General features: G+C 39.4%; 1 protein-coding gene across 12 annotated transcripts in view; it reads left to right on the top strand.

Annotated features, from left to right (window-relative positions):
- Positions 1-22,139, top strand: part of ESRRG (estrogen related receptor gamma) — a 622,335-nt gene extending 600,196 nt beyond the window's left edge. For all 12 annotated transcript variants that reach the window (XM_059145037.1, XM_059145033.1, XM_059145039.1 and 9 more), the window contains 2 exons: positions 5,563-5,832; positions 18,246-22,139. In XM_059145037.1, the coding sequence (XP_059001020.1) occupies positions 5,563-5,832; positions 18,246-18,490 (515 nt within the window). In that variant the 3' untranslated portion in view covers positions 18,491-22,139. The remainder of the gene's footprint in view (positions 1-5,562; positions 5,833-18,245) is intronic.
- Positions 22,140-23,633: the final 1,494 nt, after the last annotated feature.

Here is a 23,633-nt window from a genome sequence, read left to right as displayed (position 1 = left end):
AGCTGCTATTCTACTTTTAATTTTTCGAGCAAGCTGCCCTTGGAAACAAGGGACAATTACTAAAGATAGAACTTCGCCAGTGCCACAGGGGCATGTCTTCGATTTCTGTGCCCCTGAGTGGGCTAATTGAAACTTCTTTGGCTGTTCCCATGATCAGCATAGGTGGCCAGTTGCACCTGTAAACTCAGTTAATAGTGATAATTCTGAGATCCTGGACTGGTAGGTATTGCCTTTAGGATTCTATTCTATCCCTCTTTTAGTTTGTCACCACTGCCTAGACCGTTTGCTAAGTTTTATGGATGGTGTTCAAGTTTGTCACATAGATAGAATTTTTTGAATTAGAATTCTTTCAGATTTTCACATTTGTCCTATGATAACCACTATTCTAAAACAATGGTCTCGTAAAATCTCTGTGAATCCTACTGGAAGTATATGAACGGAAGTAAGGAAATCATGGAATCAACAGATGTTGAAACAGGATCACATTCTAAGAAGGGGAGCTATACCATTTTTGCAATTTTTCTTGTATTTGACTCAAACTAAGCAAAATGGAGTCTGAACTTTTGAAATCTGGTTTATAGTCAGACAAGAAGAATAAAGATTGAAAAAATAATAGTGGAGGTATAATGTCTAATGCTTATGTGCTAATATAATAGGTAATATTTGTCATCCACTATAAAGAAAAGTTTTCAGGGAAATGCTTCTGATGGCACCAAGTAAAGATTCCAGCTTTAACTTTAGAACTTGACCGTCTGTACTTACTTAACTCCAGCCCCTACTAAGGGCCAGTCCGTAAAGGGCATCTCTCTAAAAAGCAGAATAGAGAAAATGTCTTTATATATTGTATAAACATTATAATATACAATATATTAATAACAAGGGTTATGCATCTGTGTATCTGTTGGTAGCGAAGACCAGATCTTAGCGCCATTGTGATTCTTTCTTCTCCTCGTTCCTGTAAGCACTGGGTTTATTTGTGCAGCAGAGAAAGGATCTCACTCATGCCACAGTGCTCAGTCAGCTTCTCTCAATGAGTTTTGTTTACCATCTCGGTGAGTCGTTATGGCGTAATTACAGTTCTAACATAATACGCTATTTGCTGAGAACCTTCAATTTTTGGTGGAAGAGAGAAACTACAGTTCAAAAACAGTGAGCGGAGCCAATCAGTGCCATGATTAACCGAAATTAACAGACACCCTGAAGATTTCAAAATGTTTGCTCTCCATTTCCAGGAAGCAGCCAGGAAGAAAATGCCTAGCAGGGGTTAAACCCCGGTGCCTGCACGGCAGCCTATTTCTGTCAACACTCCGTTCAGGAAATAAACATTTATGCTTTCTGAAATGAAAGTGTATTTTTGAAGACTAGCCGTCAGATATTTTTTGCCCTTCACACTTTCAAATGCTTAGCCTTTTCTGTAAGTTGACTGCAAAGTGCATCAGTTTGCCAGGCTAAAAAAAAAAAAAAAAAAAAAAAAAAGTGCTTGACAAGTGCCCATGGCACCAATGTCATCCTCCGAAGTTTCTAGTGGATGGAGGCAAGAGCGTTGGCACAAAGCATACTTTCTTCAAGCCTGTTACTTCAGGGGTACCTGCCTCTTGAGAAGCTTTTCAATCCTTCCAAATGATGTTATTCCCAACTGTCATCTGGTTTATTTGGAGCACACAGGATCGCAGATAAACACGCTATTTAACTGCGGGTCAAGGGAGAGAGTCATTCTGCTCGCAAAACGCCCGAGATACAGTAAATGGCGCTGACTCCAGGACGGAGATGGAGAGAGATCAGAGTTGTCAGCGACAGGCATGGAATGGGCCATGGTTGGGGAAGGAAAAAAAAAAAAAAATGGGCCGTGGTATCAGTGTATTTTAAAAAAGCTGTAATACGGCTGAACATTTAAAACTATAGCCTGTCAAACACCAAAGATTAAGATCCCGGGATGTACAAAACATGACGTTCGAACGACACAGCGGTGACGCATATTTTATTTCACTGGGGGGAAAGGTTTCTGTCTGCAAAGGTAGCAAAATGGGTTCGGGGATGAGGGCCTCTCGTTCATGGCCCCGTAGCCATAAAACCCCATTCAGTGCCGGGCACAGTGCACGCAAGTAATCCTCATTTGGATACAAGCACGTGTGCACCAAGAGAGCCATCACATTTTTAGAGAATTCCTTAAACTTGGTTTATCTAGATCTTGGCCATTTAGGTTTTTATACTTTGCTCAGGGCCCCTGATCAAAATATTATCATCTCCATGTCGTTCTATCTGGGAGCAGTCCTAAAGGGCAGGCAGAAGAAGTTTGTGGTATTCCAGTGTTAGCTCTGTTATGCATCCCGCCTCTGTCGCCAGGGGAGCAGAACAGTCTCCTCATGAGGCTCTGTCCCTGTCACCCAGGCATCTGGGCAGGCTCTCTTTGTGCCAGCTTGCAGACTGCCGAGGTGTGGTAAGAAAGGGTTAAAAGTGTTGTAGGTCAGCTTTTTCAAGAGCACGAAGAGATAAAAGTCCAGATTTTTATTTACATTCTGGAAAGCATGGATGGTCCCTTTTCCTATCATTTTGCAAAATTACACTTCCTTTAATCAACTGAAAGAGATGTGAGGCTATCAAGCAAAGCAAACTTGTCAAACCTTTTGTGTTGTACCCATCTCCCCATCCTCGCTGACCAAAAAAAAAAAAAAGAGAGAGAGAGAGTATTTTATATTTTTTAACCTTTTTCCTTTTATTTCCTTAAGAAGTGAAAGAAAAAAAGTTAGGTTTATAGGAAGGATTCACACACACACACACACACACACAGCCATCAACAGAGGGCAGACAAATTGCAGGACCAACCTAAAAAAAAAAAAAATGAAATTTTATTGTTTTTGCTTAATTAAACCCCAAAGAAATGTGTGAAACCTTGTTATGGCTGAAAATTGCGAATTTGTAAATCACAGGGACAAAAGGGCCCCTGTGCAACTTTAAAGTTTCCGTGCACGTAACTGTCGATAGCGTGCCTTCTCCATCATCAGCACTAAATTCACATTGATGCCTCTTTTCTTCTCCGTATTGATCCTTCCATGAGAACGTAGATTTGTATCTGTTAATTAATGCGTCCTGAAACAGCGTTTGTATTAATCAGGCAGATAAGAAAAATTGGATGCCTGCGTCCTCTTGACAACCGTAAAAGTGCTGGGCCTGATAAAATCGTGGACGGACCTCAATAAAAAAGTTCCTCCTTCCACTCAATAAACTAATCATCCTGCTTTTAATTATTCGGCAGAAAGATGTGTGGAGATTGGAGAATGTGTAAATCTATTTACTAACAGCGGTGTCTGGGAGGGAGAATAGGGCTGTCACAGGAAGGGGCTGCGGGCTCCGCGCTCTGTCCATCTGCTGCGGCAGAGACAACGGCTGCTCGGAAGCATGAGGAGGAACAAGCACACGAAGGCAAAGGGGAAAATACTCCTCCCTTCTGGCTCGTAACTTTCCAAGATGATCGTTTATTTCTTCATCTATTTCATTTGCAAAACAAACCCCGACCCTTCCCTTTGCTTGCGTTAGGTGTATTTGGATGTGTGTCGCATCTTTTATCTTGGGATGGGGGTGGGGGGTGGTGGCAGCCGGGGGATAGGATAGAAAAAGGAGCAGTACTGGTTTGTTTGCTGGGAGTGTAACAGGCTCAAGATCGAAAGCAAATGGAGCCTAACCCAGTCAGACCAGGTTGTTATTTTTCTCTTTGGACTCTCTGTTGAAAATGTGACCACATGTTTTGTCTCTAATTCTAATAGGAAACTTATGTAACCCCACAATGGGATTACCAGAAAGAGAAAAGGAGTGGGGAAAAAAAGGAAAGAAAGATTGACACTGCCAGTTCCGAAGAAGATCTGTCATGTAATGTGTAAATGGCTTGATAAACAATGAAAGAGATGCTTTTTACACGTGTGTGAAGACCCGCCTTTAATAAAAGCCAGACTAATCCCTCTTGATGATTTTATTAAACACTTCAGTTAATGGTGCCAAGTGGCAAACCACTAGTTTTCACCAACAGGGCAGGAAATCGTTTCCTTGTCCTCGTTGTGCAGTAGTTTCTAATATCAGATGGGATGTGAACAATTGGATAGGAATCAAAATGAGACAAAAGCAGTGACCATAAGCAGGAGCCCAAGAAGACTGGGCAGCAGTGGATAGTTATGATTTGGGTAGTAAGATCTGGAGAAGGAGTAAAAATAGATTTTATAAGTTGCATTATTAAAATTTTCTCCTCCTATGGAATTATTGGTGGCAGGATCTTAAATCATGGTATTGTTGTCCTCAATAACCGTAGGGCTGTTTGCTCACCCCTTGGAGTCCCTGGGCATTACCTTTGAAATGAAAGTGAAGATTTAAGAAACATTCATTTTTTTAGGACTCTTGGGGAAAGTATGTGGCTGATCATTAGGTATCTTCACTAAGACTTCCATTTAGAATCTAGATCTCATCCCTCTGAGGTATAAATAAATATTTTTACTCCTAACTAGGTTTGATTATACTACTTCCTCTTTCCCTATTGAACAGCATTTCCTTTTTTTTTTTTTTTTTTTTTTCATGTTTTCTCGGAAAGGAACTTCTTTATATGTGTTACATGTGAATTCAGACCAGATTGTTAGTGAAGAATTACAGGAGTCATCTGGATATTTCAGATAAAAATAATATTTAATATAGTGAGGTTTATTGAATGCATAGCATTGGTATTTTGCTGGGTGTTACTTTGTGTGCCCCCCAAACAAAAACTGAGGTGCGAGTAAATTGTCTTTCCCCCAGTGAAAGAGCCAGCAGCTCAGTGGGGCCAATATTTAATCTGAGGATCTGGATCTGCCTATATCCTACCCACGGAACTGCATTGCCACCATATTTAACTCTTTTTAAATAACTGGATGTTAATCAGAAGAACAAACTGTGGCTTTTTGATTTGGTGAAGAGGCCAGGCCACTCAGTATTCTTTTCTCTTTTACACCAATGAACACCATTTGGAGAGGAATTCATGTTATATATCAGTGGGTACAAAATATCCAACTAAGAAGGCTCTTTTGGGTGTATGAATACTCATCCTTCACTGAGCGTCTGACTGTTACAGAGAAATGTTTGCTAATCGCACTCTACAGGGTGAGGCTACACTGTTTTCTGTTATTGGGGAGCTCTTTTTTTTTAATTTACATTTTCCTGTTGTTTATCAATAGTAGTTTTTAGAGATGAAATGGATGAAAATCTGACTTCCTGAAAGACATTTATAAAAACTGTAGCCAGACATCAATTATGTCTAAAGACTACATACTCTTTTCTTCTGAAATGAAAGAAACAAACCTACTTTTCCGTTCTGTCTACCTCAACTGTGTCTATAAAACCTAGGGAAAAAAAGACACCAGCAAGTCAAACTGGTTGTGACTTTCACTTTGCCGTTCACACAATGATCAGGGGAAAATTTAAGAGCATCTCATCAAAGCTCAGCATAATTTTGAGCACCGATGCAGAAGCTGACTACCATATGAAACTAATGTTGCATTATGAAATTATGGCTTTAAAGTAACTTGATCTGCCCATCTTCCCATGCAGGCTTCTCCACGCTGTCCCTGGCGGACCAGATGAGCCTTCTGCAGAGTGCTTGGATGGAAATTTTGATCCTTGGTGTCGTATACCGATCTCTCTCATTTGAGGATGAACTTGTCTATGCAGATGATTATATAATGGATGAAGACCAGTCCAAGTTAGCAGGCCTTCTTGACCTCAATAATGCTATCCTGCAGCTGGTAAAGAAATACAAGAGCATGAAGCTGGAGAAAGAAGAATTTGTCACCCTCAAAGCCATAGCTCTTGCTAATTCAGGTTGGCATGCTAACATGGTCGTTGTTGCATTTTTTAATATTCCAGTTTTACCCTCCCTCGACTTCTTCAGAAATTTGCTAAACCCGGTTGTAAGTTTTGTATGAGACAGCAAAATTATAGTCATTACGGCTTTCTAGTGAAAAGTTAGAAATAAGAAAAGTCCACTTGCATTATTTTTATTACATTTGTTTATTGAAAGCGGTGAAACTTTTGGCAGCCTAATGTGTAGGGTAAATGGAAGCTCTCCCGACAGCGTTACCTCCGTTGTCTTGTAGGCACAGGTGAAAATAAGGGTGCACCGTGGGTACGTGGAAAGCATTTTCCCCTTCATAAATGAACATTCTGCAATTGGAAAAGCATACATAGTGTTGTTTTTATTTTGGTTATCGAATAGTCTAGTTTTCTTGTATTCTGGAATTCTGTAGAAGGCAACTTCTGCTGGAGTATTTCTCTGAAAGGTACCACCTATGCAGCGAGGGTGCAGAATTATGGGAATAAACAGTCTTTACATTTGAATGGAAATGTACTAAAATAGCAACTTCTGATAAGTAAAAATCGTTGCTGCTTTGTTGTTTTTCCCTTTGTGCCTCTACTACCGCTTTATTGTGGTCTTAAGTCGCTTTTGGCATTTGCATATAGTTCCAGATAGATCCCTCCTTAATGACGTGCTGATCTTTAGATACCTGCGTGTCAATAACGCACTCTGATGCTGTGTACCATTGACAGTCACACCGTGCCCCTCCATCTGCTTTTGTTTTGACCCTATCTTTGAACTTTATCTTGGTTGCTGGCCAGTAGTTTTCCCTTTAATTACAAGAAGGAAACTGTCAATAAAATCTGTTAAATGGGATGCAATGAGTGGCTTGAATGGGCGGACGGCTATTTGTTCAAATTCTGCAGCATTCAAGGTATTGACAGTTTGTTTTCTGGGGCCATATGTGACGATCAATCTCAGGCTGGGCTCAGCCGCGCTGAAAAATGAAAAACCAGATTGCTTTTGCTTACTTGTGGATGACGACTTTGTGATTTGGCGCGGTCCTAGTGAGATGAGACCCTTCTACCCAAATTGCCCCCATGAGAGCCGGGGACGCGTGACTGTTTTTAGAAATAATTTTTAATTGATTTTGTAATTAACAGTTCATCTACAATATTGATGCGTGCATCCTTGGACTGATAGGAGGGAAATTGTTTTCAACAATGAAGTTGTACTTTCCTATTTGTCTTCATAATGGAGGTTAGCATTGCATACTTTTAATTGTTGACCACACCGTTCACCCCCCATTGTTCTCCTCCCCTGTGAAACTGTAATCTAGGATTCCTTATGACAAGTGGCACTATTGATGCAGACATCTCACATAGCCCTTCTCTGGCTCTCCAGAAGACCAAAGTGGGAGATGGGAGAGAAATTTCCCAAGAATTTGTTAGTTTGCAGGACTTCACGTTATATCATCTCTCATCATCAGATGAAAAATTCTGTAGCAGTGGTTTGGGGAAGAATTTCTGTTTGGTAGTTGTATAGTGATTCTAATTGAAAACATGTACTTGGCCAGTTATATTTTAAAACCCAGCAAGCATGTTTTCTATCTTTTATATTACATAATGCTTTTTAAAATTATTAACTAATTGTGAGTGCTGAGCAGCACTAAAACTTGATCGAGATTGCTAAAATCTTATCATTTTAGGTATTAGATATATACTTTATGGCTATTGTAATTTAGAGTACCTGAATTAATTAGCAGCAGCATTTCTGTCTGTTATGTAGAAGTATAATCATTAGTATTTTGATATGTAAATATTTGAAGCCCACAGACTCCACTGTTGGAAGGAGGAAGTGACCTACTTTAGAGCAATGACTGGTGATTAGAAAGTCTTTAAAGAACTAGTTAGTTTGCTTTTCTGGTTTAAAGCGAGATCTAGTTAACTGACCCTCTCTTTTTTCTCTTATACTGGTATTGAGTAACTTTAATTTCTTTCAGGAAATTTCTCCGTGTCACAAAGTTACTCTGCAAGTGCTTGCAACTTTTTTTAGCTTCTCAAAAAACAAGAAAATTTAACTAAATCAGAGTCCATAATAACGGAGAAAAGATTAAGGATTGTATTGATGTCTACACTGTGCCAGTTCTCTTGTGGCTGTATAAATATGACCCTTTCTCATGCTTCCAACCCCAAACCCCACCATGTTAGCATGGGATAAACCACTCAGAAAATCTTTTTTTTTTTTTCTCATGCTGTCAATATGATGCTATTTTATTCCATTTTTTTTTACCATTACTTGGATGATAGCAATAAAGTTGTAGATTCATTTTTGCTTAGTTCCAGGGACTCTTAAACTGCTCAAAAATACATGAGTATGAAAAATGTTTTCAAAGATACCCTAAAAAGCTCGTGGTTTTTCTTTCAGTATTTAGAGATACAGAATTTATGGGGGGGGGGGGGATCTATTTTAGTGTTATTTTTGTAGATATCTTAGCATTCCCTGTATGGCTGTAGGTGTTAAAAAGCAATGTCTCATTAATCTAAATTTCAGCTTGTTTTAAACCTCTGTTTTTATTCAATAATTATTAATATTATGCTTATGCTCAGGAAACCAGGAATCGTCTTCTCGGTAATAGCTGTCATATATTTTTGTACCTCTGTTTGTGGTATATGTGAACTCACTTACATATATGTGAACTCACTTACTTACAACAGCAGGAACACCACTGGAAATACTTTCCCTGTCTTGAAACATATAGGGAAAAACAACAACAACAAACCCAATATATTTTGAACTAATACTGTTATTCTCACATTCACATTGTTTTTTTGTCCCAATTATTTTTGAAAATAAGAAACTCACAGGCTCGGGGCGCCTGGGTGGCTCAGTGGGTTAAAGCCTCTGCCTTCGGCTCAGGTCATGATCCCGGGGTCCTGGGATCGAGCCCCACATCGGGCTCTCTGTTCAACAGGGAGTCTGCTTCCTCCTCTCTCTCTCTGCCTGTCTCTCTGCCTACTTGTGATCTCTCTCTCTCTCTGTCAAATAAATAAATAAAAATCTTTAAAAAAAATTAATGAAAAACACATTAAAAAAAAAAAAAAGAAACTCACAGGCTCACTTAAACTATATACTTTCTTAATTTTGCACACCAACTATCTCCTCAGCAATTGTGGCAATTGTTGCCTCCCTGATCTCTCTCTGCCACTGAATTTAAAAAGGAAAATCTACATCACAATGTTAACTTTGTAATTGTTACGCCCCTTTATCTCATCAAACACCAAGAAGTTAGACTCCTCTCCAGAATTCTTCCCATTTGGGGAGTTTTATGATTCTGTAATTAATTTTATGTCTTTATTGGAAAATTTAGTGAAATATTACTACATGCGTTTTGGGTAAGATTATTTCATGGGATTCTTTGGTTCTATTGATTCTTACGCTTAAGAATTTGTTTGAAGTTATTATTCTGGCCCCAAGGAAGTAGACTTGTTTTTATATATGGAAGACTAAAGCAGTTTAAGAGTGAGAATTGCTTTTAGTCTGGTCATTCTCTTTGGCTCACAAGGCCCTCCAGCTTCACAGCTGCCACTCCTCCCAAGTGGTATCCCCAGCCCTGCCCCCACCCTGGAGCCCTGTGAGCCCAACTCATTCAGGACTAAACAGAAACTACAGCTTAAAGCTGACTTTTCTCTTTTATTTCTACACCATGCTTCTAGAATAATAGTGTCTGTTGGTAGGAAGCTGCGAGTAATATTTTGCTCCTCAGTTTCAAATCGTAAGTAATTAGAACCACATCCTGACAGTATTTTATTCTTGAGAACAAACGTTTGATGTGTAGAATCATGATATAATTTCAAGGGAGAGAAAGCTTCTGATTACTGTAGGAGACTGGGCTGAGGGCCATCTTTAGTCCTGTAAGTTTGGCCTCGTGTTTTTCAGCCTTTTTTCATTATCTCTCCCTCGGGGTAGCCTTTTTAGCTATTTTTTTCTTAATAAGTCCCTAATGAAATATTAATATCATGAAAATGTTATGAATCTGTTTGTGTACTGTACAGATACGCATTTTACCTAAAAAGAGAGATCTGCCCCTACTTTCCAATTCCAAATTCCACTTCGAGAATGTCTGCTTTAATCACATAACTGTTTTCTCGTCTGTAACATGAGGCAGGTGAATTATATAATGTCTCATATTACTACGTGGCCTAAAATTTTTATGTCAGTGACTTTTAAGTGAGGGCAGTGAGTTTGGTTGTACATTTTGTATGTGGTTATGTGTGTGTTAATGCTAAATTTATAATATAGAAATATTAACATCCTCATGGAGCTGAATAATTAGTATAAAAGTGAAAAACCTCTTTAGTTCCTTAATATCGCTTGAGCCGTCAAACACAATTTTATTGAAATCTTCACTAAATTTGCTAATTTTGATACTCTAGACGGAGCTTAAGATACTGATCAAGCAATTATCCCTTTTTAAGAATCTTTCTGTAGATGTTTCTTTCTTTTTTTTTAGCTTTTGCTAGGGAATCTCATTTGATTTCCACAACATGCCTGTGAGATGGACATGGCCAATAGCATTTTTGCAGGTAGCCGAAGCAAGCTGATGAAGATGTGTGGCCGCTATGAGGCAGAGGGTTGGGCCCTCTCTTCCTCACTACCAGTAAGCTGTTCCTAGTCCACAAATAAGTAGATTGGCAATTTTACATCTGCCAACCAAAATTAGTACTCTTAATTTAGTTTAGAATTTTGCACTCACTTTATCTTGCTGTCTTCTTGGATTCCAGTAGTATAAAACTACTCTTAAAAGTGGCAAAAAAAGATCTGGAGACCAAATGTTTACTACCTTGGTAGGATTTAATAAGAAATAAGTATGGACAGGTCTTTTACAGCAGGTAAATATTTATATATTTAACTTTTACCCAGACCAAACCATAATTAATACTCTCTGGGAAATCAAAATTATAATTTTTCTATCTCCTAGCCTACTTTTCTTTGGTTTTTGCTCAAATCTGCCATCACTGTTTGGATTATTTTAATTTTGCTTAAGATGATATAATTGAGTTGAAATGGGTGGTGGTTTTATTTAATCTAACTCTTGAATTTTATAAATGTGATGATATCTCAAATTTTTATGTAAAAAGTAAAGGTAGGTTTTCAAGTGTTTCTTATCACATTCAATGATTGCTATGCCTTGACATAGTGTAAGAAATATTTGCCCCACGTGTCTCTGCTTTCAGCTGGGTAATAAGCTCATAAATACTCTGCAATTGGTTTACTTCTAGGGAATGACATAATATAACAATATTTCCATTTATAGATAATGACTAATCCCTTATGAAAAGGTCATTAGCATGGTACAGATCATTTATGATATTGTGGAAGATTGAAATATTTACACCCAAGTTGCTATCAACATTCACTTTTTTTTTTTTTAATTTATTTATTCTTTTATTTGAGAGAGAGAGAGTGTGTGTGTGTGTGCACCCATGAGCGGCAATTGGGGGTGGGCAGAAACTGAAGAGAAGGAGGAAGCAGACTCCCTGCTGAGCAGGGAACCTGACGGGGTAGGGGTGGGGCTTGATTTCAGGACCCTGAGATCATGATCTGAGCCAAAATCAAGAGCTGGGTGCTCAACCGACCGAGCCACCTCGGTTCCCCCCAGCATTCACTTATTGAGTATAATTGTCTTTATCACTTCGAGTAGAAGGAGTTAGAAAGCTCCTGGGTAAGTGTTAGATATTGGAGGGAGAGAGAAGCCTTGAGTACTTGTAGAGAAATAAAAAAGAGTCTCTTAGCAGGGAATTCCGATTCTGCAAGGGGAAAGAATAATGGTAACAATAATTTGGGATTTAGGAGAGGGAACCCAGGAGGAAAGACACTATGGGCTACGGATCTTTGGCTCAACACCCAATATAAATACAGTACGGGAACGATTTGTGGGTCTGGTATAAACTTCGAGATCTGGCTTCATAGCCAGAGCTAGAAATGAAGAAGATAGTGTATCTCATGGGTACCTGTAAAATCATTCTGTTCTCGCCGTGGTTAAGCACATAATAAAGTTGTTATCACTGTTTCCAACATTAGAAGTATAACTTTTCTGCATTAGGAAAGACCTAAAAATTCTTTTGATCTAACCTCTTAGTTGGTATGTGAAGACCTTCCGTGGCACTTTGCCAAGTGTTTCTACCACCTTGCTCAGAATTCTGCCTAACTCAGTGCTTTCTAGAAGGGACCGTTCCATCGGAAGTTTCTTACTACTCCTCTCTCTGTCTCTGCCTCTCACCATTTTAATATAAAATAAAACATATATTTAAGAGAAAGACCCACACAAACCTCCCCCAAATGTATAACTTAATGAGTGTATTAGTTTTCTGTGGCTGCTCTTACCAATTGCCACAACTTGGTGACTTGAAAGAATACGTACTTATTCTAGAGGTCAGAAGTCCGTAAGCATTTTTTACAAGGCTGAAGACAAGATAGAGACTGGGCAGCGGTCCTTCTGGAGGCTCTAGAGGACATGTGTCCTTGCCTTTCCCAGCTTCTAGAGCGACGTTCCTTGCATTGCTTGAGCTGTAGTATGTCCTCCATCTTCCGAGGCAGCAGCGTAGCACCATGGATTGCCTTCTTCTTCCTTTGCCTCTCTTTCAAAGACACTGCTGGCTTCATTGAAGACCCTCCCAGATAATGTAGGATAATCTTGCATAGCAGATCCTGACTCACACTTGCGAAGTGTGCTTTGCCATAGGAGTAACATTCGGAGCCATTTTTGCCATCTGCCACAATGGCCATATGAGCAAAGATGGGAAATAAAAATTTGTGAGATATCGTAGAAACCCCTCCGTGTGTCTTGTCCCAATCTCACCGCCCTCCTTTGCCTCCCAAAGTAACCACTAGCCTGTTGTGGCTTTTATTCCTTCCTTATGTTTGTTATGGCTTTATCACCCAATGCGTATCCTCAGACATGAGAGTTTAGTCTTGCCCATCCCCCCCCCCAAAATGAATGGAGTTTTTAACTCTCCTTTAATATAAAAGTTGATCTTTCACTTTCATTTTCTTACAATTTCTCTGTTGAAGAGGCCAGGGCATTTGACCTGCAAAGTTCCCCCCACTCTGGACATTACAGACTGCGTACGCTCGGAGCAGTTCATCACGTCTCTCTGCCCTTTGCATCTCATGCGAATTGACAGCTGGATGCAGAGACGTCATCAGACCCCGGTTCAATGCCTGTGACACCTGTAGGTGGTGTGCTGTTCATGGGGAGGCTCACGGTGTCCGGTTGTCTCTGTGTCCTGTGAGCAGCTGTTGACGCTCATTACCTAAATCCACTCATCGCTGGGGGTCGCCAAATGATGATCTGTGATTTTTGTCATCTCTTTTTTACATTCAGTCATTGGAATACTTACATAAAGTGATGCTTTCTCTCATCTCTTATTGATGACTGATGATGGAGTTTATATAGGAGCTTGATTCTTTCCGTTCGTTCACCAGTTTTCAAAATAAAGAATTGATGTCTATCTTTTAAAAATGTCATTATAATCAAATGTATTTAAACATATCTGGTGGGTTTCTTTCTTTCTTTCTCTCTTTCTTTCTTTCTTCTTAGAGAGAAAGAGCTCAAGCGGAGGGTACAGGAGGTGATGGAGAGGGAGAGAGAGAATCTTAAAGCAGGCTCCATGCCCAGCACAGAGCCTGATACGGATCTTGATCTCAACCCTCATATCATGACCTGAGCTGAAATCAAGAGTCAGATCCTTAACCAACAGAACCACCCAAGCATCCCTATTCAGTGGATTTCAATCAATTGCAGTATAATCCTTTAGGAAGCTAGAATTGTTCCATTTTGGGTCTTTGGGAGTCTCTTTAGTTGGGCTTCTGGAATCTTTCTGGAATTTTTCAAATTAGTAGTTGTACATAGTCTCCTTTCTATGTAGTATAAGATGTTCCATACTTATCTTAAATATTTCCTGGCCGAAGCCTGGAATCTAATGATAAGCTGGTGCTAGGTTTCTCATTGCTCAGGATTGCATTCCTAGCTTGGCCCTCCTTCCTAGGCTTTCTCAGTGGACAGAGCTAGGAACACCCACAATCGTGATTCTCTCTCTTTCTCTGTGTGTGTCTTGGGGATACCTTGTCACTTAGTTTTGTTTGTGAGTGTTGTCTATAGGTTTTTAGTTTGGCCATCTAGTTGTTCTGGTTTTTTTATGTGCAGATTAGGAAAGATTAAAATATCTTGCCACCTCCATTGCCATCTTCTAAGAAAGTTTATGATTGGCACCATTTTTTGATATTTAGGGTCAGCGATTGATGTCCATCAAGAGCTAGGTTGCATGACAGTCAACCACGTTCCTCAGCACCCAGCCAATTGGAACCAGGAGAATCGCTCGGTTAGACTCCTTATATATTGCATATAGAAATTTTGAGATCAAATTATCTTTTAGGCAATAGACTTTTGCTCACTTCTCTGTATTTCCCATCATGTTGTGCTTCCTTCCTCAGTGATCCGAGAGTCCCATCAGCTCACCCCTTATTACCCCTATTCATGTAGGCAATTTACAAACACTAAAGAAGTCAACACTTGGGTTCCTCTGAACATTGGTTTATATTATATACTAGACTTGACTCTGAATATGCTTTGTCTATTTTTAATATTCAGTTCCACCCTCAAAATCAGATTTGGCACCATTGATAAAGTATTGCCAAGAATGAGCTGCAAGTCCTAACGACAGCTCCCAAATACAATTTGAGTGTTCTGGAGTAGCTGTGCCCATCCATGCCCACAATAGTTAAAAATTTTTACCATGGAGAAGGGCATTTTTTTTTCAGGTAAACTACAAAAATTCTGAGTCTCACCAAATTTGCAACTGTAGGTATGAGGATATTTAGTCCCCTTCCCAAAGTAAATGATCTTAACTAGACATGTTCCTTTAGGATCCCACTTCACAGAATAAAATATTGGAATTTAATGAAGGGGCTCTATTTTATTAAGTGTGGAAATGTAATATGTGGGTGACAATGCATGCTTCCTGTGAACACTGGTTGTCTTTTGAAATCTGAATTCTTTTAGAATAGCAGTCTGGTTTTTAGTTCACAACCCTGGCTTGACTGTAGAAGCACCTAGATTTTTTTAAAAATATGGATGATGTTTAGGATCTAGCTAAAATTTTCTGATTGATAGGTCTGAGCTTGGGCCCAAACATCTTTGTTTTTAACCATTCACCCAGTGTTTTTAATGTATAGGCTTACTGTGTCTCCTTAGTTCATAAGCCTGAGTCACACGATTAAGTTTCACTGGTTTGCATTAGCACAAATACTGGGACCATTTCCTTTAAAACACAAAGTTAAAAAGAAACCAGCTCCAACAACCAAAGCTAAATAATTGCATAAATTAATGCCAATCCTAGTGAGCCTAGCATAAATGTATACATATAGACCAAAGACCAATCAGCGATTAAAGCCACAGAGCCAGAACTTGAACTAGGATCCCTAATGGAGATTAATATTTTCTTCAGCAGTCTGCCAGCTGAATCATGGTCTAATTAAATAGTTCAGATTTAGTGAGTTTGCATTTAAAGTATTAGCAGATCCAAGAATGGGTAAAGCTAAAATGAGTTAGAATCTTTTCTGTAAATGGGAAGTTAAATTATCATAGTAATTTGATTAAATCATTTTTAAATCTCTCAAGCTAAATCACAGCCTTTAAAGAATAGTTTGAAGTCTTAATTGCTGTTTGTGAGCGTATCTCTCTGCTATTTGTTCTCGCCTCATTTCCTGTGACATCCTATAATATATCTCCTGCCGGGCCAGAGTAGTGGGGAAGGCAAGGCTTGGAGTTGGGGCTGAGGTGACTCGGCAGCTCACTTCAAGCGTTTAAAGATTCGCATAGAGAGGAGGGACATTTATTCTGTATCATTCCAGTGTTTAGAACCAGGACCAAAGGACAGGGGTTGTAGACAGATTTGGAAAAAATCTGAAGAAGACATTTGTAAGGATTAGTTCTGTCCTTTGTGAAGTAGAATGTTCTACATACATCTGGAAATGTCTTCCTTAGGAACGTAGAGAAGATTTTTTTTTTAAGATTTTATTTGTATGTATTTATTTGATAGAGAGAGAGAGAGAGATCACAGGTAGGCAGAGAGGCAGGCAGAGAGAGAGGGGGAAGCAGGCTCCCTGCTGAGCCGAGAGCCCAATGCAGGGCTCGATCTCAGGACCCTGAGATCATGACCTGAGATGAAGGCAGAGGCGTAACCCACTGAGCCACCCAAAAGCCCCAGAAATGTAAAGCAGATCCTTGATGAAGATGGAAGGTTGAATAAGATGGACTCAGAAGAGCATTTTAACTTTTTGGGGGGGTAAGCAAGGGAAATGCCATATGCAGTGGTACGCATTCTAGCAGCATATTTTGATACAAAGTAACCCGAGTTAGGCCCAACTCTGACCCTCCCGGTGCCACGTGACTTACAGCAGCTGGGAGAAGAGAGAGGAGACAGTGTTCAGAAAGTGCTTATCACAAAGAAATAGAAGCCTCACCCCAAATAGGTACTTAATATGTGGTTTATTTATTATATTTATTTTGCTGCTTTTGGTGGAGGGGTCTGGTGGGAAGATAGTTATTTTGTTGTAATATTGTTTGTAAAGATGCAATTCTCTTCTCGCCATCCATTTGTTCCCATTTTCACTTTGAGTGCTTTGAGTCCCAGTCAAATCGGGTGAGTCCACCTTATCTTATGAGGGAAGCCTCATGTGCAAAGTCAGTTTTTTGTGTCCTGGGACACTCCCCATTTGTGTGAGTCCAGGCCCACCATTTTCCCTTCAGATAGCATCTCAGAAGAAAAATAGAAAAAAAAATAATAAAATTCAGTGCACATTGTGATTTCCATGACAGTTTTTCCCTCACTCACATTGCCCGCGGATAGACATCTTTGGAAATGATGCGTGCTTGTTGCTGTGAGAAGGCACATAGGGAGTGGATGGGATTGTCATGCTGATGGGGCCATAGTGGAGAGAAGCCTGTGTAGGATCAATCCATAGGGACAGGCTAGCTTGTGTGTTGGGAAATGTTCTGAGTTCCACACCAGGGACATTATCAACCACACTATCAACCTTAACAACCTGGAAGAACTCCTCCTCTCGGTTCAACTAGCAGGAGTTGAGTCTTAAGTGGTAAAAGCTCCCAAGCCACTGTATTTCTCTTTTCAAGAAACGTGTCATTAACCCCGTCCTGTAAACAGTGGTCAGTTTATTAACAATGTGGTGAAATGATTTCAAAATGACAATGTAAGAGAAAAAGAACAACAAAATACAAACAAGTTTTTAAATATGGTCCTGATTATAGCTGATAGCCTTTTTATTACGTCGCCATGATTTTTTTTTATCATATGTTTAGTCACTTGATTTTTAATTACATTTCCTTTCTCTTTTTGTACATGTGACCTGATATGTGAATTATATGAAACATTAGGCTAACTACATGTATCTTAGAGCTCTGCATTCTCAGAGAACAAGAATTATTAAACATGAGGAATCCCCCCAAAGACTCCATTATGTGTAATTAACAGATAAACTGTCATCAGAATCAATAAAACGTGCTAAATGATTCAAACTTGTATATAATGAAGTGTCTGTTTTAGAGCTAGAGCAGTAACTTTTCTTTTTCCCCACATCTCACATTTCTCAGAAGAATAATTGTGGCAACCCTGTTAACCCTCTCCTTTCTTGACTGAATTAGATTTTTAAATGAGTCACTTAAGGGCAAAGTTCACCTTCACAAATGTGAAAGATATTTCAGAACTCATTAATCTAAAGACTTCATTTGTTTTTCAGTAGCAGCAGACTGTGTAAGGATGCTTTAATGAACTGTTACCAGTACACTGAAAATCTTGAAAGGATAAGCACTTTGTTGTGATTTCTGTAGTCTACACCTGAACGTAGTGTTAAATTCCATGTATTTATACTGAGTTCTTAAAACCTCGGTCATTTCCTTTTTTTTTTTTTCTCCTTTTGGGAAATACAGGCTTTTTGAGGGAAAGATCATAATTTTAGACAATGTTTTTCCTCCATAGCACTTAGAATAATACTTTTAATAGATGACCTTTGATAATTATTGAATGGTTGAAAAAATATATGAATGAGATAATGAATAAAGTAACCAAGATTGCCATCTGTTAAAAGCAACTCTTCTCTGATCAGTCCATCTTAGGAGGAAAGAAAAGCTGCAGTTTAAAATAATGCATTTTTTGGTAATAATTTCTGTGTTTTAAATCCATATTAGAAATCATCTCCTGTAGGGAAATTTAGAAAAAAAAAAAAAAAAAGTAGAGATTTTTGGAAATGAGCAAATCACAGCTTAGAGCCTCGGGAAATTCATGTATAGTATGTTAACTTCCTCCAAATCGGTTTTGGTTATTAGTGACCTGATTCCGTGTTCTGCTTTGTCGCCCAGACTCCATGCACATAGAAGATGGGGAGGCCGTCCAGAAACTTCAGGACGTCTTACACGAGGCGCTGCAGGATTACGAGGCCGGCCAGCACATGGAAGACCCGCGCCGGGCGGGCAAGATGCTGATGACGCTGCCGCTGCTGAGGCAGACCTCCACCAAGGCCGTGCAGCACTTCTACAACATCAAACTGGAAGGCAAAGTCCCCATGCACAAACTTTTTTTGGAAATGCTAGAGGCCAAGGTCTGACTAAAAGCTCCCCGGGCCTTCCTGTCCTGCACGCCGAAAAAGGGAAAATCAACCCCAGAGTGATGTCGAAGAAACATAGAGTTTAGTTACCAACATCCAAAATCAACGGACTGCACTGATCATGTAGCAGCAAGACTATGAAGCAGCTTTCAGATTCCTCCACATCTTCCTGATGAGTTTCTCTGGCCCTTTTCCCTTCCTTCCTTCCTTCCTTCCTTCCTTCCTAATTTTTTTTTTTTTCTTAAATCTCCCTTATTTGTTCTCTCCGTCATTTCTCAGCTTCCTTCATTCCCGGTTCCCTTTCTCCTTCATTTCCTTCCTTCCTTCTGTCTTGCCCCCTCCTCCTCGTCACCTCCTTCTCTTTCCCAGTCCTGCCCTTCTCTCCTAAATTGAGAACATCTGTCGTTGTAAGGCAATTGTCATTCTCCCTTCCTCCCCCTCTCCCTCCCTTCCTTCTGCTGCTGAACTTTTACAAGAGGTCTCTAACTGAAGAGAGATAAAAGCCAGCCCTGCCAAAGGATGGAGATCCATAATATGGATACCATTGAGCTTGTTGTGAACCATAACGTCCCCAATGACTAAGGAATCAAAGAGAGAGAACCATCGTACCTAAAAGTACAGTGCAACACAGACACATTGACTGAGTGCAGTATTAGGTTTCACGGGAGCAGCCTCTAATTAGACAACTTAAGCAACGTGGCATCGGCTGCTGCTTATCATTGCTTTTCCATCTAGATCAGTTACAGCCATTTGATTCCTTAATTGTTTTTTCAAGTCTTCCAGGTATTTGTTAGTTTAGCTACTATGTAACTTTTTCAGGGAATAGTTTAAGCTTTATTCATTCATGCAATACTAAAGAGAAATAAGAATACTGCAATTTTGTGCTGGCTTTGAACAATTATGAACAATAATGAAGGACAAATGAATCCTGAAGGAAGATTTTTAAAAATGTTTTGTTTCTTCTTACAAATGGAGATTTTTTTGTACCAGCTTTACCACTTTTCAGCCATTTATTAATATGGGAATTTAACTTACTCAAGCAATAGTTGAAGGGAAGGTGCATATTATCACGGATGCAATTTATGTTGTGTGCCAGTCTGGTCCCAAGCATCAGTTTCTTACATGAGCTCCAGTTTCCCTAAATGTTCACTGACACAAAGGATTAGATTACACCTGCCGTGACTCCGGTGGTCACGTGTAGAAAGCACCGCACATGGAGTACAGATCCGTAGAATGATCAGGAGTGCTCCTTTCTACCTGGGAGGTCCAGTTGCCATAGGATTTCTAGCTGCCGTGGTGGTTAGGAATGAGATACTGCCTGTTTGCAGAGTTACAGACCTTGTCTCGGAAGGAGCTGTGAGCCAGTATTCATTTAAGAGGCAATAAGGCAAATGCCAGAATTTGGGGAAAAAAAAACAAAAAACAAAACCCAAAACCATCAAAGACAGCAGACGCCTGACCAAATTCTAAAACGTAATCTTTATGAGTTGATTCATTTAGGACTGTTTGTTTAAATTAATCTGCAGTTTTTACCAAGAGCTAAGCCAATATGTGTGCTTTTTCAACCAGTATTGTCACAGCAAGAAAGTCAGTCAGGTTCCAGACTCTTAAGAGGTGTAATCTAATGAAGAAATCAATTAGATGCCCCCGAAATCTACAGTCGCTGAATAACCAATAAACAGTAACCTCCATCAAATGCTATACCAATGGACCAGTGTTAGTAGCTGCTCCCTGTACTATGTGAACAGTCTTATTCTATGTACACAGATGTAATTAAAATTGTAATCCTAACAAACAAAAGAGATGTAGTTCAGCTTTTCAATGTTTCATGTTTGCTGTGCTTTTCTGAATTTTATGTTGCATTCAAAGACTGTTGTCTTGTTCTTCTTGTGATGTTTGGATTCTTGTGGTGTGTGCTTTTAGACACAGGGTAGAATTAGAGACAATATTGGATGTACAATTCCTCAGGAGACTACAGTAGTATATTCTATTCCTTACCAGTAATAAGGTTCTTCCTAATAATAATTAAGAGATTGAAACTCCAAACAAGTACTCATTATGAACAGAAACACATCAAAATCATAATAATATTTTCAAAACAAGGAATAATTTCTCTAATGGTTTATTATAGAATACCAATGTATAGCTTAGAAATAAAACTTTGAATATTTCAAGAATATAGATAAGTCTAATTTTTAAATGCTGTATATATGGCTTTCACTCAATCATCTCTCAGATGTTGTTATTAACTAGCTCTGTGTTGTTGCAAAACTTTTTGGTGCGGACACGTTTCCAAAACTATTGCTACTTTGTGTGCTTTAAACAAAATACCTTGGGTTGATGTTTCATCAGCCTCGTGCTAGGAATACTGTGTATCTATCATTAGCTATATGGGACTATATCGTAGATTGTGGTTTCTCAGTAGAGAAGTGGCTGTAGTGTGATTCTAGATAAATCATCATTAGCAATTCATTCAGATGGTCAATAACTTGAAATTTATAGCTGTGATAGGAGTTCAGAAATTGGCACATCCCTTAAAAAAAAAAATAACAACAGAAAATACAACTCCTGGGAACAAAAGGTGCTGATTCTATAAGATTATTTATATATGTAAGTATTTAAAAAGATTATTTTCCAGAAAGTTTGTGCAGGGTTTAAGTTGCTACTATTCAACCACACTATATATAAGTAAAAAATATATAACAATATATCCGTTGTTTTCACTGTATCACATTAAAGTACTTGGGCTTCAGAACTCAGAGCCAACCAACTGAAAACACGAGATGGAGATGTGAGAAAAGAATCTAGTACAAATTTTAGTTTTCAGTTTAAGTGACTCTCGGCGTTACCGAGTACACGAATCTCACACATAGGAAACACGACTTAAAACGTAGATCTAAAAGAACTGCACGGGCTTTAGGGCAAAATGCTCATCTTAAACCTTGCTCGAGGTAAGTTTTTTCAAGTTTCAAGCAAGACCATTTACTTAATGTGAAGTTTTGGAAAGTTATAAAAGTGTATGTTTTTGCCATATGATTTAAATTTTTATTTTGCTTCTTTTAGGTTTGTTCTTATTTAAAGCAATAGGATTGTGTGACTACCTGTAGTTACACTTGTGTTTCAATCAGATCAGATTGTTGTATTTATTCCACTATTTTGCATTTAAATGATAACATAAAAGATATGAAATATTTAAAACTGCTATTTTTCTTATAGAAGAGAAAATGGGTGTTGGTGATTGTATTTTAATTATTTAAGCGTCTCTGTTTACCTGCCTAGGAAAACATTTTATGGCAGTCTTATGTGCAAAGATCGTAAAAGGACAAAAAATTTAAACTGCTTATCATAATCCAGGAGTTGCATTATAGCCAGTAGTAAAAAGAATAATAATAATAATAAAACCATGTCTATAGCTGTAGATGGGCTTCACATCTGTAAACAATCAATTGTATATTTTTGTGATGTGTACCATACTGTGTGCTCCAGCAAATGTCCATTTGTGTAAATGTATTTATTTTATATTGTATATATTGTTAAATGCAAAAAGGAGATATGATTCTGTAACTCCAATCAGTTCAGATGTGTAACTCAAATTATTATGCCTTTCAGGATGATGGTAGAGCAATATTAAACAAGCTTCCACTTTTGATTGCGCGTTCGGATCGTGTTTCTTTTTGTTCCCCCCACGAGAGAACCAAATCAATAAACAGTGCCCTTTGTTGCTTCCATTCAAAGAGTGTACCTATTCCCTAAAAATAAAGTAGGAGTTTAAATAAGAGCTATATAAAGGCTTGTCAGAATGAATTCTGGGGTGCCAAGAGACATTTTGCATATTTAAGAGTATGCAAAGTGTCTCGTGGCACATTAGAATTCATTCTGACAAGCCTTTATATAGCTCTTATTTAATCTGAAAGCATCTCCACATCATCCTGCATTACTCAAAATCATCGCCTCGATGTCAATGTCATAACAGAAAACTTTCCCCCTATTTTAAGATCATATTAAAACCTGCTAGAGATACCTATTATTTCCCTCCATCCACAATTAAATCATGGGCTTGCACGGAGCTCGTCAGGGAGCTGCAGGCTTTGCGGAGTTGCCGGCCAGATTTCCTGAATGAGAAATCAGCAGCGGCGCTCCTAGACCCGTGTGCGTGAGCAGGGGGAGCTGTCTTCGAATCCACGAGGGTTAAGCAGCGCTGCTGACAGCAGATGGCCTGCCCTCGCTCTGCCCGCTCGGGGAGGTCACGGCCCTTGTTGCTCCGGGTCAAGCTGCGCTTCCACCGGACCCTCCTGGAACCATCACCGAGGTGCTAATAGGTGCTTTCCTGGCTTCTCGGCCAATCTTGAGAGTGTCCTGTCCTTGTGTTTGCCCATCGTGGTTCTCACCTCTCCGAGGTGGCTGCTTCTCTAGCGGAAGCTGGTGACACAGAGGCCACTAAAAGCAATCTGATTTCGGGGTGTGACATTGCCTAAATCACCAAACTGCCCTATAGCTCGCAGCATCACTTCCTGTCCTTCGAGTGGCCGCAGCTCAGCGTAGGATCCGAGGGGCTTTACCTTCCCTGTTTTCAAAGTCCTCGGGCGGAGCCGACACATGCAGGGGGCAGCCCTCACAGGAGAAGGCCTGTCCGTCGTCTTCCAGTGAGGTCCTCGTTTAAAAAAAATACGTAAGTGACGTGCAAACGCTTTTATGAACTTAAATGCCAGATCTCTCTTGCTGGTTTTTATAATTCCAAATTATGACACAGTAAGTTTGCCGGTATTGACGTGTTTCTTAGAGATGCCTCAGGTGTAAAGGAAATGAAAACAGGATTTTGACATTTTAACATGTTTATTTCTTGATACAGAAACAAGGAATAGCTCCCGACGGATAGGTTATGTGTTTGTGTCAAGGGATTGCTTTTATTTTCACCTGATGTTTATAAAGGACGTTTTGCTTTAAGCTAGTGGTTCCCAAACTAGGCCACAGATTAGAATCACCTGAGGGTTCATGGTTCCTGACGGTTGTATACCACCCACAGAAGATCGGGGGTTAGTTGTGGCCTGGGCTTTTGAACAGTTCAAAAAATCATTTCCTGGGGCTCCTGCGTGGCTCAGTCGGTTGGGCATCCGACTTGAGCTCCACTCAGATATTGAGCTCA

The sequence above is a fragment of the Mustela lutreola genome, chromosome 14 (assembly GCF_030435805.1).
Source record: "Mustela lutreola isolate mMusLut2 chromosome 14, mMusLut2.pri, whole genome shotgun sequence".
Taxonomy (NCBI): Eukaryota; Metazoa; Chordata; class Mammalia; order Carnivora; family Mustelidae; genus Mustela; species Mustela lutreola.
This window is presented reverse-complemented; position numbering and strand designations above follow the sequence as displayed.